Source organism: Ahaetulla prasina, chromosome 2, assembly GCF_028640845.1.
Source record: "Ahaetulla prasina isolate Xishuangbanna chromosome 2, ASM2864084v1, whole genome shotgun sequence".
NCBI classification, from domain to species: domain Eukaryota; kingdom Metazoa; phylum Chordata; class Lepidosauria; order Squamata; family Colubridae; genus Ahaetulla; species Ahaetulla prasina.
In genome coordinates this window covers 218,843,990-218,861,743 of record NC_080540.1, presented here as the reverse complement: position 1 = coordinate 218,861,743, position 17,754 = coordinate 218,843,990, and the positions used below count along the sequence as shown (strand labels likewise).

Sequence of the window (17,754 nt, the reverse complement as noted above, 5' to 3'; positions counted from 1 at the left end):
TATATTGACTTAGCCACCCCTTATTTCAAAGGCCTAAGCTGTTATATCTTTGCATGAAGGAGGTGGTGGAAAAAACTAAAGGAAGTTTCTATTTCTAGAGGGGAATTTTCTCTCCAAATTGGTGCCACCACTACTTTCACATTGGATTTTGTGGTACTTTTTTTCTGTGAAAGACTATTTAGCAGCAGGAGGCAAACATTCACAGTTTATCTAAGATCCCCCTCTTTCCAACACTTTTTAAGATTCATTTCACAACTGTATATTCATTTGCAAATCTTCTATCTCCCTGCTCCCTGTATTTTCCTGAGACACCAAAGTACCACGTGTATTTGGACTTAATTTAAATTGCATTTAAGTCATTATTTTAAATGTTTGAACTGTTCCAATTAAAATTATTTGAATTTGTGGTAGGATGCTTACCTACCACGCTTAAAGATTCTGTAGGTTTTATTTAGGTGTCAACATAAAATTTTAAGTTTGAAAAGATTTTTAAATCTATGGTAACTTCATTTAATTCAAAAGCACATAGTTTTGAATATTTAAATAGCCTTTGGTTAATACATATTAGGGTGTGGCCTAAAACTGAACCATGGCAACATAGAAATCACTTCTACTTGGACAGTGGGAACTTCCTTTGCATTCCTCTCTCTTGCAACCAAAACATGTGACAAATCCAGACCAGATTTGGGGACTGATAAATACAAAGGATCAAGAGAATATAGTCCCACTATAACATGTGATTTGCTGATGAAACTTACAATTGGTTTATATCCAGTGGTGGGATTCAGCCAGTTCGCACCACTTCGGGAGAACCGGTTGTTAACTTTCTGAGCAGTTTGGCAAACTGGTTGTTGGAAGAAATCATTAGGGCAGAGAACCAGTTGTTAAATGACTTGAATCCCACCACTGTTTATATCCCTAATAAATGTATGTTTTATTTCTACTAATTTGTTTTTCAACAGGCTGTATCAACTCTAGAATTCAGGTGTCAGGACAAAAAGTGAATAATTGTATCAAGTACATTTAAATTTGAATAGCAAAATAAATAAATAAAATAAGGGTACTGCATATATTTAGTTATAAAAATTTCAGGAGCAAACATATTTAACTCTAAAAATTCAGATTATATCTATTTTTTAATTGTTATGAATTTGCTGAAAAGGTTGAAGCATTTAATTAATTAATTCTTGGCTTACTGATCATTCAACATTCAAAACAGCTGCTCAAAACATATTCCAATTTCTAACCATAGGCAACATCTTACCTTTGGCCCATGAGATGACTTTTTCTTCACTTCAGAAAAAGACAGGGAATTAGTGGGAAGATTAGGGAGATGAAGACTTTGCCCTGAAGCAACTGATGTTCCATCTGACATAACCATGATCTACAGTGATGAAGTAATAAAAATATTAGAAATGTTTATAAAATAAGCTGGAATATAAAGTGAAGATTGTGGAGGTAGACAATTAAATATCTTAGGTAAACTGACAATTATGATTTCTTCTGTGGGCTATATGACAACTATTTTATTAATGTCACATGGCTGTCACCAGAATAGAAATGACAGACTGAAGCAATAAAAGTATCTTCAACAGTGGCTTTAGAAGCTCATAAAAATTAATATACGGTACAAAGAAATAACATGAATAAAAATGGTAAGCTTGATGAATTCATCCTGGAGATCTGTTTCCCTTACACCACAGGTAGCAATGTTTGAAGTATTAGGGGTTGCAATTCAGCCTCCCAAACTTTTGAAAAGCTGCATAAATTCAAGCGTTCTGGTAATGTTATCAGAAGGAGCAGAACTGTTTTGTATGCATATGTGTGGATTTATCTCAATTTTAAGGAAAAATGGGTCAGAGAATCTTTGGGAAGTAAGACACTCCTATTTTCATCCTTTCCAAATGAGGACATTGGAGAGTTTTAAAGGACTGGAAGCAGTTTTCTAGATTCCTTTCACTTCCATACCAATACTTAACCTCAGTGGAGCCAGGCCAAAATAGGCTAGAAAAAAAATGATAAATAGGATTGTTTGGGGAATGAAGTGATTTGCTTTCTGGTAAGGGTATTTATATTCATTTTCACATAATCAGTTTTCTGTGGACACCAATGCTTTCTGCTCCATTATTTTTTTTTTTAAAAAAGCATCCGGGGAAAAAAACTAAATAGCCTAAATTCATCTATTTTGCCATCACATTTAGACAATACATATATTTTACATGGTTTATGCACCTATGCAGGCTGTCTTTGGAATGTTCATATTATGTATACAATGAAGTCAGCTGTACCATCTGTTGAATCACTTAAGATTCTGAAGACCAACCTAGACAGCCCAGAGTTCACTTGAAACCAAGTTCCCTAGGAGGGAAGTTGTTTGAATTCAAAAATGAGCAAATGAAAAACTGCAGTTCCAGTAAATAATCATTCTTTTTTTTGGGAATAGAATTAAGCATTAAAACATATCAACCAAAACTTTATTATGGTCAAAGACCAGAGGAGAGTGGAGTACAAAGGATTTAAAAGCATAAAAGATACATCAGATTTTTTTAAAAATTACAGTAAAAAGCTTTAAAAAACATGAAATTCTAAACATGAAATTTAAAAAAGATCTAAAAAGGGGGGATAGGAAGAATAGATAGGCATAGAGAAGGATGGCAATTTAAATCTGTTACAATACAAATCATTCTAGAATAATGAAGTAGATGCTCATTTAAACTGGCTTATGCCACAGCTTATCTTTTGATGGATTTTCAGTGCTGCCATATAGAACCTGGCAACACTATGTGTTATCAGGGCTGGTGTCTCAAAGCAGCAGGGAGAAGTAAAATTGTCCTATGCTCCCTGGATATTTATGCAATAATGGTGAGACGAGGCTAGGATAAATGTCCCTGTAGTTCAAGCAATGGAGAAGAACATGTTCTGTTGTTTCTGCATGTTCAGAGTTACACATACACTGTCTCCCCACGTAGGGGGCCTTCCTGTATCAGGATAGTTCAGTTGAGGGGAGGGCATGACATTATGCCAGAGTAAAGGCCCTCCAGCAATTAGGTACTTCAAGTTAAATGGGGGGGGGAGAGTACCTGTTGGGTTCACTAGCAATAAAAGTTGGGGACATAGCTAAATTATATTGGGGCTCTGTGTCTGCTGTACATTGTTTAATGAATGCTTTGGCCTAATTGTATCCCATGCTGAGTAAAAGTTCTGGAGAGAAATCCAAGGATAAGATTTTTTGTTAAACTGTCTTTTTCCATGTGGATTGAAAATCATTATTCATAGTTAGTGAGACAAGGTTAAGGGGAGAAAAGGTTAATGTGAGCCAGCAGTTGAGCATGGTCACCCATACTCTAGCCTCTAGTTTCATGAGGCCTGTCTCTAGTCTCAGGGTGGTATTAGAGACACACATTAAAACATATTATACTCTGAACATTTGGATATTAAGAATGAAGAACTTTGGATTTATCATCCATAAGCTACAGCTAATAATATTGTTTGAGTTTTGTAGAAAGATTTTAGTATACCTGATGTAAAACCCTGGATAAAGTCATATTTTCATATGAACTGGTCTTGTAGTATTATGGAAGTATAATCTATTTTTAATGTAAATGTATTTATTAATGTAAGAATATTAATCAAAATACAGTAGTAAAAACCAACATAAACTAAACTTAGAGAAAGAAACAAGAATGGAAAGGAATAAAAATGCAGAAAAAATAAAGAAAAAGAATACAGTATAAAGTATAATATAATTAGCTACAAATTGCCCAGAGACGTTCTGAGAGTGATATGGGTATCTAAATTTGAGAAAAGAAAAAAAGGAAGGACGGAAGGAAGGAGGGAGGGAGGGAGTAAAATATTTCCAACCTTTATTACAGCAAGTATAAACAAATGTAGTAATTCTTCACCCTACAATGTTAAACAGATATTTCTTTATCCTATATCGGTCAATGTTTAATTTCTTGTTTAAGAATGAACTTTGAGCTTTTTGTTTTATACTATATAATTTATTTCAATATGTAACTTTTTCTTTTTTCTTAATCTGTGTTTGTTTTCTTCTCAGTTTTATATTTGGTCTTTTCTTCTGTATCTTTATAGATTAAGAGTAATAACAAGGAGTCTGTTCTTCATCATGATCTTATTTATTTATTTATTTATTTATTAAATTTGTATACCGCCCTTCTCCCGTAGGACTCAGGGCGGTTCACAGCCAAGTAAAAAATACACAATAAATACAATTAAAATACAATTTAAAAACCTTATTAAATTGGCCAGAATTAAAATTTAGAACTAAAACCCATAAAAAACCCATAAACTAAAAAACTAACCCAGTCCAGCGCAGATGAATAAATGAGTTTTAAGCTCGCGGCGAAAGGTTCGGAGGTCCGGAAGTTGACGAAGTCCTGGGGGGAGTTCGTTCCAGAGGGCGGGAGCCCCCACAGAGAAGGCCCTTCCCCTGGGTGTCGCCAGACGACACTGTCGCGCCGACGGCACCCTGAGGAGTCCCTCTCTGTGAGAGCGCACGGGTCGGTGAGAGGTATTCGGTAGCAGCAGGCGGTCCCGTAAGTAACCCGGCCCTATGCCATGGAGCGCTTTAAAGACGTTCACCAACACCTTGAAGCGCACCCGGAAGGCCACAGGTAGCCAGTGCAGCCTGCGCAGGATAGGTGTCACTCGGGAGCCACGAGGGGCTCCCTCAATCACCCGCGCAGCTGCATTCTGGACTAACTGTAGCCTCCGGATGCCCCTCAAGGGAGCCCCATGTAGAGAGCATTGCAGTAATCCAGGCGAGGCGTCACAAGGGCGTGAGTGACTGTGCACAGGGCATCCCGGTCTAGAAAGGGGCGCAACTGGCGCACCAGGCGAACCTGGTGGAAAGCTCTCCTGGAGACGGCCGTCAGGTGGTCTTCAAAAGACAGCCGCTCATCCAGGAGAACGCCCAAATTGCGCACCCTCTCCATCGGGGCCAGTGACTCGCTCCCGACAGTCAGCCGCGGACTCAGCTGACTGTACCGGGATGCCGGCATCCACAGCCACTCCGTCTTGGAGGGATTGAGCTTGAGCCTGTTTCTCCCCATCCAGACCCGTACGGCTTCCAAACACCGGGACAGCACTTCGATAGCTTCATTGGGGTGGCCCGTGTGAAAAGTACAGCTGGGTGTCATCAGCGACAGCTGGTACCTCACACCAAGCCACTGATGATCTCACCCAGCGGTTTCATATAGATGTTGAACAGAAGGCGAGAGAATCGACCCCTGCGGTACCCACAAGTGAGGCGCCGCGGGTCGACCTCTGCCCCGTCAACACCGTCTGCGACGGTCGGAGAGATAGGAGGAGAACCACCGATAAACGGTGCCTCCCACTCCCAATCCCCAGCCGGCGCAGCAGGATACCATGGTCGATGGTATCAAAGCCGCTGAGAGGTCTAATAGGACCAGGGCAGAAGAACAACCCCTATCCCTGGCCCTCCAGAGATCATCCACCAACGCGACCAAAGCCGCCTCAGTGCTGTAACCGGCCGGAAGCCGGACTGGAACGGGTCCAGATAGACAGTTTCCTCCAAGTGCAGGGGAACTGATATGCCACCATATTTCTACAACCTTCGCCGCGGCGGGTTGGAGACTGGACGATAATTACCTAAAACAGCCGGGTCCAGGGAAGGCTTCTTGAGGAGGGGCCTCACCACCGCCTCTTTCAAGGCGGCCGGAAAGACTCCCTCCAACAAGGAAGCACTCGTAATCCCCTGGAGCCAGCCTCGTGTCACCTCCTGAGTGGCCAGCACCAGCCAGGAGGGGCACGGGTCCAGTAAACATGTGGTGGCATTCAGTCTACCCAGCAACCTGTCCATGTCCTCGGGAGTCACAGGGTCAAACTCATCCCACACAACATCACCAAGACCGCCCTCAGACATCCCGTCCGAATCACTACAATCTTGGTCCAAGCCGTCCTTCAGCTGAACGATTTTATCGTATAGATAACCGTTAAACTCCTCAGCACGTCCCAGCAACGGGTCATCTTGACATATCATCGTCTTCCACAGAGCCCAAAGTTTTGGGAAGGATGTAAATGGACCAACGATGGAAGAAAGAGATACCCACCCAACCAGCCAGATCAGCCACCTCAATCCTGGCAATCAATGGTGGCAGATATCATGGCCAGATTATCCTTACCCTGATCAATAACAAGATTCTAACCAGGAAAACAATGGTCATGTGAGGTAAGCAGACAACTTTTCTAAAGATTTATAATCATTTTTTGGGCAATCCAGATACTGTTGTTCTTTTTGTCTTGTAAAACTAAAAGCCAACTGAGAACACATGTCATGCAAAGGCATAATGTGATTTGCCGGTTTCAGTTTAGCATGATATATGAATAGGATGTGTGTGTTTGTAAGATTTGTTTGTGGTTTCATGGCTTATTCTAAGTTTACTTTTGTGAATGCTCAGGAACAAAATAAAGTAACTGATCAAATTATAGTCATCTTGCTTATTTACAAATCTGATTTTGACTTGCATAGTAAAATATGGTTGAAACAATTTTATACATTTTTGAATTTAAATAAGAAATATTTAACCTTCACCGGCCAGTGCTTATCATTCTTTTTCTCTACAAATTATGTAGACACCATGACAAAAGTAGATCTAATTGCAGATTATTCTGCAGAAAAGTATGAATTTCTTGGTGTATGTGTGTGCCAAGTATTTTATAATGAATGAAATATCCTATATCAGTAACGGCTAACCTTTTTGGCACCAAGTGCCGGAACCCAGAAGAGAGCAACTGGTTGGTGCGTATGCACGCCAGACCAGCTGGCTGGCACAAATGCATGCAATGGAACCCGGAAGAGGAGTTGGCCACCACAAACATGCGCATCAGCCAGCTGCTCTCTTCCGGGTTTTGGCACTCGGTGCCAAAAAGAATAGCTGTTACTGTGCTAGGCTGGTATGGCAATTACCAATACAGCAATTTTGTGGGTTAGTTTCATATAAGCATGCACGCGACAGAACCAGAAAGAGAGCAGCTCTCAACAGCACATGTGCCCACAGAGAGGGCGCTGCGTGCCACCTCTGGCATGTATGCCATACATTTGCCATCACGGTCCTATATGCTTCATTAAACTAAATTACATTCAAAAATTAAGCTGAAAAATATGAAGTCAAACGAAATTACATTTTAAACAAATGTGTCTGCAATGTTAGCAGGAAGAAACTGGGCTTTACTAAGTTTTTACACATATATTTAAAAGACAGAATGTAAGTTTCATTTCATATTTTGCAGAAATTTTCAATAAAAGATGCTAACCCCACCCCAAAATTACTCTACTGGAGGAAATTCTTTAATATATTGTTAAGCACAGCAAACAGTAAAATATAAAATAATATTTCACAGGATTTTTGGGGGTGAGGGAAGCCACATATCAACACTGAATCTGGTATTCTGAAGTGAATGAGCTTTGAATTTCTTAACAAACAAAAAAAATCCTCTTTTTTCCTCAAAGAAGCAAATCTGTTTTTATAAACCCAACCTTACTGTTTCAATTACTGTGTAGGTTAAACACAAGAAAAATGGAAAAAATATTAATTTGAAGATGCTTTTAAAGCACTCCATATTTAACTCTCAACTTGACTCCCTGTAAAAGTTCTTAATAAAGCGGTAAATTACTACTTTTTCTTTCACATGTGTATTCAATCGCCTGAACATTGAAAATTAGGTTCCCAAGCTCCTTTAGGGAGCAGAGACCTGAGATTTTTTCTGCAATATTGGTTTTATCCTGGAATATAATATTTGCATCTCTGCTACTATTTCACTTTTATTTGGTGTCATTGGCTTAATGTTGTACCTGAGGTACCTATATTATGTGATCAAGTTCATATGTGCAAAAAAAAAAAAAAAAAGCTGCTTTTCAACTTAACAGATTTTGCTATGGAGGGAAGGAAACAACTTTCACCATGCTTAGAATCTACTTCATGATTTGCTATTTGTTTTTATATAAACTCACCCCGCCAGCTTTAAGCAGTTTTCTTCTGAACTCCTCTGTTGGGTTGTTGAAAGTAAGTTTTTCACAGCGAAGATGGTTTACAGGTGGGTGTCCTTCCAGATGCAGGAACAGATCATAGTCAAAGCGGACTTTCTTCGGTTCTTCCTACAGGTTAGAACACAGTCAGACAAAACTGGGGGGAAAAAAACCTGACACTATATGACATGCTGGCTTTTATCCCAATACTATAGATTACATTCATTTCCTCATAAAATATTGTGGTAATTGGTTTTTAAAAAGTGAATAGACATTTGGGCTTGGGACTTCCCAGAGTGGGTGACCTGGGACTCACTAAAAATAGGATTTTTAAATTATTGAGAAAGAAAAGGCTATTCTGATTCTGATTAAATCAAACTTCCAAAATTACAGTTGATTTTGTGTCAGTCACTCACACAGCATTTCTTCAACAATCTTTTACACTGAAGATTTATTGCATTAAACTTTGATAGATATTGTACAGACGCCTACCATAAGCATATTAATTGTAATTAATTGATTAATTATGGAATTGATATCCTTGTATTCCCAAGTTGGCACTGATAAAAAAAATCAAGGTGCTAATTATTATGTACAAGGCCTTAAAATATATAAGGCCCTGTTTTAGTTCTTTTTTCCCCTACAGCTTATTACAGCTATTAAGATCAACCAAGAATTCCTAATTAATAATGACAACCATGTAGCAGGTCAAATGTTTTTCTTTATCACTAGTAACACAAATACTTTCAACTACTGCTTGATGATATTATCTGAGTCTTGGGTTGGAAACAGGTAAATTAAAACGTGAAATAGAAGTATTTATGATCACATATAAATTTAAAGTAATAGTGTAAAAATCAATTTCCTCTATTTTAAAAACAAAGAATCAAGGCTAAAAGGCTGTGATTTACCAGATATATCTAGCAGTCAGTGCCTAAACTAAACTGAAAATAAACTTTAGTGTAAATTAGCTAAAAATTATCTGGTACTCAATTACAAGAGTAGAAATTTTAGTCAGCAATGCTGACTGGAGCCCAAATATTTAACACTGATTTGTATCATAAGCTTAAACACATTTGCTCAGAAGTAATTTCCACTAGATTAAGCTGAAATGTGCATGAAATAGCAGCCTTAAATCAAACTGTGTTTAATTCCCTAATGTTAAAGCCAGAAGAAATATATACAAAACTCTGTGTGCCTAAATGACTTTAAACTGATGTCCACCAGTGCATCTCAGTGAAAATTCTTCCTCTGTGTCTGTGAAAGGTTTTATTACATATACTGTAAAAAGTTTAATTATACCTCAGCTATTTCAGGATAGAAATGAATTGTTATACAAGCTATACTATTATTGCTTGACAAAAAGTCTATTTGTTTAGCAAATTTTCTAAGAAAGGACCACCACTATGTACTGGACAAATGTAATACAGTTTATATAATAAGAAAAAGAATTAAATTACAATTGTGCTGTATATATAGCATAGTAATTGCTAGAGAGCCAGAAGAGGACAACTGCTGTACAAGGAAGATTTCATCCTGAAGCAAATCCATATTCAGCAGGATTTTGGATTTTTTATACCTGAGACTGGCTAGATTCAGAGTGCCAAGAAACATAAGATGAAAGTTGCTGTCATAAAAGAACACTTATTTCCAAGCAAAATCTAAAGTATGAGTAACATAATGTAATATAGAATACAATATTTTAAGTTCACTGTTACAACCAAAAGGACTCATCTTTTCTACATGAAAATCAACATGAATAGGACCTAACATGAACAAAATATATTTGAAATCAATTGAGCAAACTTCACAAAACTACTCTGTTCTGAACTTCTACGGCATAAGTAACAGCTAACCATCAGTGCTCTGTATAGTTCAGAATGGCCAACAGCTTTGTTAAAGGGTAAAATAACAACGTGTGGACCAGGATTACATAATGAATCACAACTAGGATTCATGTAGTATTTTCTTATTTCAATGGTCAGCCAAAAGCTTCATAGGAAGCATAAGCATGCTGTAAGAGCTAAGTTTCCCACTCCCATTTTCCAGTAAATGGTACTGAAAGATTTATAAGAGTAATATATTGCCATTTAATGTTTATATAGATATAGTGGGAATTTAGACTGTGTTTGTCAAAAGTAATTCTTTCCATTCTATTTATAAAAGTAGAAAATATATTCCAGTCTCTTGGAAAAAAATATTATTCCTATCCTGAAAGTCAGAAGTTTGGGTGCTTTCGATACTCAAAATATCTATTGGCCAAAGCCAATTATTTTAAGGATGGTTACTGGCTATGATTTGATTCTACTTTATCTAATGAAATATTAAAAGTCACAACACTACATTAAAAAGCTTATTTTCAAAATAGTAGAATTGAATTAAAAGAATAAACTCACTTTTATTTCCAGTGGCATTCGTTATTTTCCAGTGAGTGAAATATATTTAGGGTAAAATGTAGGAGCTTGGCCAAAACAACAGATGGTAGATGTAACTTCAAATCCTCAATTTCCTCTAAACTATACTAAACTGTACTATTTTTACATTTTACATTTTAAATACCACAGAGAGCAGCTTCCTTTCTTTACAAAGCATTATCTAACTGTCTTATTCTTCCAAAATTTCTCTCTCATTTTACAAATTCATTTTACATTTCAAAAGAAACCCAACATCACATGAGCAGAAGGCAGTTTGACCAAAAGACACTTAAATAAATTTAAATACTTGTATAAAAATGAGATTAATCAAACTAATTAAAATATCCTAACTAGATGTATTAGCTGCCTTAGGTATATACCATATTTTTCGGACTATAAAACACACTGGACTATAAGACGCACTTAGATTTAGAGGAAGAAAACAAGAAAAAATAGTTTTGGCCTCCGTGCATCGCGTTTTTGGCCTCCGCGGCCCGCAGAAGCACTTTGCAGACCAAAAACAGGCCCATTTTTGGCCTCCCAAACCCTTTGCGCATCCCATCCAGAAGCAAAGTGCTTCTGGGGGCCGGGGAGGACAAAAACATGAAGTGCGGAGGGTTTGGGATGGGGTGAAATATAAAACTTTTTACTACCAGTTCTGTGGGTGTGGCTTGGTGGAGGGTGGTAATGTGACTGGGTGGGCTGGCCAACTTTTTTTTTTAATTTTAAAAGCATTTTTTCCCACCACCTCTTTGGCCGAAGAGCTTGTAGAAAAATGCTTTGAAAGGGTTCTGACAATCACAGCTGAGCCATGCGATCATCAGAGGCTTTTTTTTTACTTTTAAAAGCATTTTTTCCTATGATCTCTTCGGCCAAAGAGCTTGTAGAAAAAATGCTTTGAAAGGGTTCTGACAATCCCAGCTGAGCCATGTGATCATCAGAGGCTTTTTTTTTAACTTTTAAAAGCATTTTTTCCCACCACCTCTTTGGCCGAAGAGCTTGTAGAAAAATGCTTTGAAAGGGTTCTGACAATCACAGCTGAGCCATGCGATCATCAGAGGCTTTTTTTTTACTTTTAAAAGCATTTTTTCCTATGATCTCTTCGGCCAAAGAGCTTGTAGAAAAAATGCTTTGAAAGGGTTCTGACAATCCCAGCTGAGCCATGTGATCATCAGAGGCTTTTTTTTTAACTTTTAAAAGCATTTTTTGGCAGAAGAAAAATGCTTTTAAAAGTAAAAAAACCCTCTGATGATCTTGTGGCTCAGCTGGACATGCTGGGGTAGCATTTTTGCTACTGGTTCTCCGAACCACCCGCCGTCATTGCTACCGGATCAGGCGATTAGGTCCAAACTGGGAGCATTTCACCTCTGGTTTGGGAGCCCAAAAACATTCCCATTTTTGGCCAGAAATGGGGCCATTTTGGCAAAAATGGCTCTTGCGAAGCACTGCAGAGTGCTTCTGGGAGCCGGGGAGGGAAAAAACATTACGTGTGGAAGTTTCAGGAGCCCCAAAATGGGCATGTATTCAGTCTATAAGACACACTGAAATTTTCACCCACTTTTAGGGGGGGAAAGGTGCATCTTATACTCCAAAAATACGGTATGTTTCTGTGTTTCTCTTGGTTTATTGACACAATATAAGCAGGTATTTTTTTTTCTTCTGAAATAACAGTTAAGAACTTAAAATATTTAGAGCAACTTGAAAACAAAGGTAAGTTAAATATAAAAAATAAATTATTTCTTTAAAAAGTGTGATAAAGGTTTGAACTCATCTTTATGATAATTTTATTCAATTATAAATCTCTATCGATATTCAAAGAATATTATGAAAGTTAATCACTTCCATTAAGACTGAATCAGTATCTACAATGAATTCAATTTCCTTATCTAGCGTATCTAATGTTGCATTAGTGGTTTTTAAACAACAAAACTTCTCCATCTGTTCTTGAATGTCTGTTAGGCAGCATCTCACAACTCACTATATATTTTGGAAGAATAGCAACAGGCTGCAAGGGAGAAAGAAATATGCTTCTTACATTTATGCCATTCCATCCACAGACATTTCATTTGGATTTTCCAGACATATTTCAAGGACTGAAAAGGTTTTATGAAATCTATGACAAATGAAATTTTATCACCAAATTTTACATTGACATTTATTAAGTCATTGATAATTTAAAGGGAAAATCTAAAGAACTTAATAGGTATGTGTAGAGAAATTGAAAGAACAGCATTAAGTACCTTGTTCTTGAAGTAAACCTCTATTGGCAAAATAAACCCAGCATATCCAGATTCTTCAACTTTGTACGGTGGATCTTTGCACACTGAGGGGGAGAAAGAAAAAAAGCTTGCATTTATAATTTGAACAATAATTCTATGGCTAAATAAATTCAAATTGCCAAAAAAATGGCTTCAATTTTTTTTTGACTCGTTAGCTAGCCACAGCATAATTCTAATATTTCTTCCCTCTTCTGATCCAGGAACAAGACAAAACTAGAAAATGGATTTGTTGGAGGATGATCAGAAACACGGCATGCTATTTTGTTTTCAGGAATTTCCATTTTTGGAAATGTCTAATTTTATGAAATTAATTCATATCATTGTTAACAAGAAAATAGTAGGATTCTAATAGAATTACAACAATACTCATTAATAGTTTCAAGTGCTTCTTAAAAGCACATATACATGGCCATAGCACTTGAAGCATGCCACAATTAGAATATTAAAGGTTCTAATGTTTGTCCCTTTGTCTTTCAATCCCTGTATAAGTTCAATAAAGAAATGTATATATTATTTGACATCTCACAATATATCCAAGAAGTCCAATAAAAATATCCAAGGAAACCTCTGAATTTACTTGATTATGCAAACTTTATTGACTTTTTAAAACAATAATAATTAGCTTCCATTATTTTTGGTCTCTTAAGATATTTGTACCGCATTAAAAATATGCATGCCTCTTTAGTTTTTGTTGAATAAATTATTGACTTGGCCTCACAGATATGATAGACAAACAGATTTCACCTTTTTAAAAACAAAGCTGGACTATAAAGCAGTTTAATTGCCAAACAGATAGACCAATTTATATACAAGACATTTCTATGACAACTCTATACTCTTCAATAGTATTATGCTGCTTGAGCTCTTTATTCTCCAAGCACTTATGAGTTCTCTCAAATAGATTTTCTTTAAGTGTAAGGAAAGGCTGGCCCGTTAGTTGTTAAATCCAGAACTTTTTTCTGGAATATTACTTAGGTTTAAAAATATATGTGCAATATTATCAAATTTTTAAAAACATTATTGTATATATACGTAATATTCTTGATTGTTCAAATTATAAATAGTTCTGGATTTTGTGAATAGATTTAATTTTATGTATTTGTTCATTAAACATTATAACTGATGAATAGATTCAAACTTTGCTCATTTAATACAACTGTTCCTGAACAAAACTGTGCTATTATATTGTCTCTAATTGTAACGATAAAAATATTACTACTTTTTTATACTATTAATCACATCTCACAATCCTAATAAGAGTTCCAACAGCATTAATATCTCATAATAAATCAATTTCAGTAACTAAACACAACTTTAACTTACAAAGCTCAGTCACAGTAATCTTAACCTGGATTCAAATATAGTAAGAAAAACTAAGAAACATGATTTGGGGAAAGGGGCAATTTTAGCAAGGATATTTTTAACAAGACAATAAAAAGCAATGCTAGAAGAATAGATGGAATGAGTTAAGTGGCTGCAGTACCTTCTTGAAATATACATTTTCATACTTCCAACATGGTGGGCTTGAAGTCAGGATTTATTTCACGGCAATGCAAGCTATTTCAAGAACTAACAGTAAATTATATTCATAGAGAGTGGAAATTCCACTAATACAAGCATCCGGCTTTACTAGTTCTGGGCTGGCATAGAATCTGCATTAAGAAATGACACCTAGAGCTCCAGAACAAGCACAAAAGGTAAGATTTTTACCTTCATGTCTTGCTCATGGATTTCAAGGAAGCATCTGTCTGGCCACTGTTGAAAACATGACGTTGGACTAAATGGACCCTGATCCAGCCAAGCTCTTACGTTCTTATTCTGGAAATTTAACACATACATATTTTGGAAATAGGAGAGCAAATCAATTTTAGAAATGGTCCATGTTCATATAACTCAACACGCTGAAGGTCAGAACAGTGAAACCCATTTAGACAAGAACTGCCATACTGTTCTGTCCCCCTTCCCACCTCACAGAGAAGATGCGGAGACGCGTGTCCCACAGTCCTTTATATTTACAACAGACCTGACTTTCTGTAGTGGATGACAGACTTGGCAGTGACAGTGCAAAGACCTGCCAAGTTCCGAGTTCCTTATCTCTTATGGAGACAGAAGCCCACGTGTCCAAAATCTGTTTCCAAGAGCTCACAGAAAACTCCTTTGCACAGTCCGGGCCTTTTAACTCTCAAACAACCGATCTGCAGTTCACACTTGGTAGCTTTTTGTCCATTACAAGGGCCAGATGGCAACTCCACCTGCTTTTATCCCCTGTGGGGTGTGGCTCAGTGACTCAGCAATCTCTGGGCCTGCCTCACCTCTTCCTTTGCTGCGTACACTTATCTTTTCGTCGCTGCCTCAGGTCAATCCAGGATTGATCTTCAGCAGCTGGAAACTGAGGCGTTGCCAGAGAGGAGGGTCCTGGAGAGGGAGGTCTTGTTGGCTCCTCCCCATCACTCTCAGAGTCATCCTCCTCCATGAGGACAGGCTCAAGGGCCGGAGTCACAACACATACGCTTATCCCCAGTTCTAACAGATGAATTAATCTGGGCACATTTATTACTTCATAACTGAATTCCTGAATGAAATATAATCATAAAGTATAACAACATCATTAAATGTTTCTTATCTGCTTGCATATATTTTTCAATGAGACCTATTCATACATTTTCATTGAGAGTGACATTTTCATTGATGCTTATTTTGAAGGCAGAGGCTCATACATTTTTGATTACTGCACACAAGTAAAATTAATTTTTCTGAGCTTTTACATTCACATACAGATTATTTATCAACTGACTGGATGTGTATTTTAAACTTCCAGACATCAAGATCCATCAATCACAGGAAAAAATCCTGCGATATAGATGGAGTTGTACTTGAAACAGAATTAAAGTAATTCTGGAAGCAGATTTGTGATCAAGACAAACTCCTTATATATACTTTGGTGATCCCTAAGGCTGTAATGCCTTGAATCATGTAAAGCCCTTGTTTAATAACATAAGAAGTGGCATCTTCTCCCTTACAATGAGAGCTGCAAAGGGCATAGTGATGATGACACCAGATAGAATGAAGTTGAAAAGCTTGGGCTATTTATTATTTATTTTGATTTTTGTAATAATTTCTTTTCTTGAAAAACAAAATAAGTGTGTTAAACCTACTGAATTTTAATATGCTTATCATTCATTATTACTGTTATTAAAATTATGCCTCTACATTCTGATATCTTTCTGCCAGATTTCAAAACAGGAAATTGGGAGACTGCAAAACAAAATAAATCCAACTCCCTCAAACTCCTTGAGCAGGGGAGATTCTTGGAAACTTATGCAGTCCACAGGATCCCCCCCCCTTATTTATAGTACTGATTTTATTATTCAACAGAGAATAAAAATAGTAGGATTTTCATCTTCAAGGTTATGAGATGATAAAAATGAAAGCATTCCCAGCCTATATAGGGCCGGTGAATGGCGCAGGCTGGTAAGGCCTGTTATTAAGAACAGCCTGTTATTAAGAACACAAAGCCTGCAATTACTGCAGGTTCGAGCCCGGCCCAAGGTTGACTCAGCCTTCCATCCTTTATAAGGTAGGTAAAATGAGGACCCAGATTGTTGGGGGGGCAATAAGTTGACTTTGTAAAAATATACAAATAGAATGAGACTATTGCCTTATACACTGTAAGCCGCCCTGAGTCTTCGGAGAAGGGCGGGGTATAAATGTAAAAAAAAAAAAAAAAACAAAAAAACAAAATATAAGCTGGATAAAGTTGCTCTTAATTTCACATAATTTTCTGCTAAATAATTTTCCAGTTTATAACAGACCTTCAATAAAAGAATTATGCAACATTGACAGATCTAGTTTATATATTATGTTTCCCTGAAAATAAGACCCAGTCTTATTTTCTTTTGGGTCCCAAAATAAGCACTAGGGCTTATTTTTCAGGGGTGTCTTAATTTTTTTGAGTGCCACCGCCGTGAGGTGGGGGGTGGAGCTTCCCAATGCAGACATCGGCTTACCTCAGGGCCCTCATGGCTCCATGCCCCAATAACTGCCTCGCAGCAGCAGCAGCAACCATGGGCAGCAGAAGCCCATGTGGCGCCCGGCTTACTTCTTCTAGCAGCTGCGCAGCACCGGAGCAGGAGGCCGAGTGACACAGCCAGGCAAAACACTCCGTCCCCAAGCGCTCCATAGGCACTCAAGCACCTCCCCTCCCTCTCTGTGATATGTGAACAAAGTCAGGCATTTTCTGACTTTGTGACACACTCAGCCAAAAAGGTTCACCATCACTAGTATACACAAATGTCTTATTACACCTTATTACGTTATCCTAATACATTATTATGACAATGTTGTTTGCCTTATTTATAAAACATAATAATGGTGGGATAAATACCTATCAACTCAAATTGCCTTAAAAACTGGTTTTGCATGAAATGCAAAATTTGAAATGAACAAAAATCTCATGTACTTGATCAAAAGATCTCAACTGAATCTCTTACCTAATTGTGATGTGAAATATACCATATATATATATATACCTTCTCAAATTAAAAACAATTACATCTCAATTGACCTTTCTGAATTTCAACACATACCCTTTCAAAAGGTAACAAGCATTCAAATATATCATGCAAAACATCCCACCCATCTTTGTATAAATCAACAAGAGATTTATCCTCTTGTTGAATAAGAGGAATGTTACATGTTCACTAGTTATTTATAAAATAAAATTAGGATAAAAATATAATAAATAAATAAATAATCAATCCACCTTTTTTGATAAGGTAATCCTGTGCTGTGTTTAATTAAAAGGCCACTGAGTTCAATATTGTTCCTCCATATGTATATCTTTTTTGTTTATTTATACATCACATATTCTTCAGGAAGTCAAGATGTCTACAGTACAGTACAGTACACCTATAATTTTATCTCTGTAATCCCTGCAGTGTCATAGCTGACTATGATCAACTATGAAACTTAATATTCCACTCACAGCATTATACTACATGTTGATTCATCTCATATGAGAATGAAGGTTTCTCATGATTAATATCCTTATTTT

General features: G+C 37.1%; 1 protein-coding gene across 2 annotated transcripts in view; it reads right to left on the bottom strand.

Moving 5' to 3' along the window:
* The window catches only part of MLLT3 (MLLT3 super elongation complex subunit), a 151,815-nt gene that overhangs the window by 51,575 nt on the left and 82,486 nt on the right, over positions 1–17,754 (bottom strand). For both annotated transcript variants that reach the window (XM_058171411.1, XM_058171413.1), the window contains exons 3-5: positions 12,663–12,745; positions 7,994–8,137; positions 1,265–1,384 (exon numbers count right to left, since the gene is read on the bottom strand). In XM_058171411.1, the coding sequence (XP_058027394.1) occupies positions 1,265–1,384; positions 7,994–8,137; positions 12,663–12,745 (347 nt within the window). The remainder of the gene's footprint in view (positions 1–1,264; positions 1,385–7,993; positions 8,138–12,662; positions 12,746–17,754) is intronic.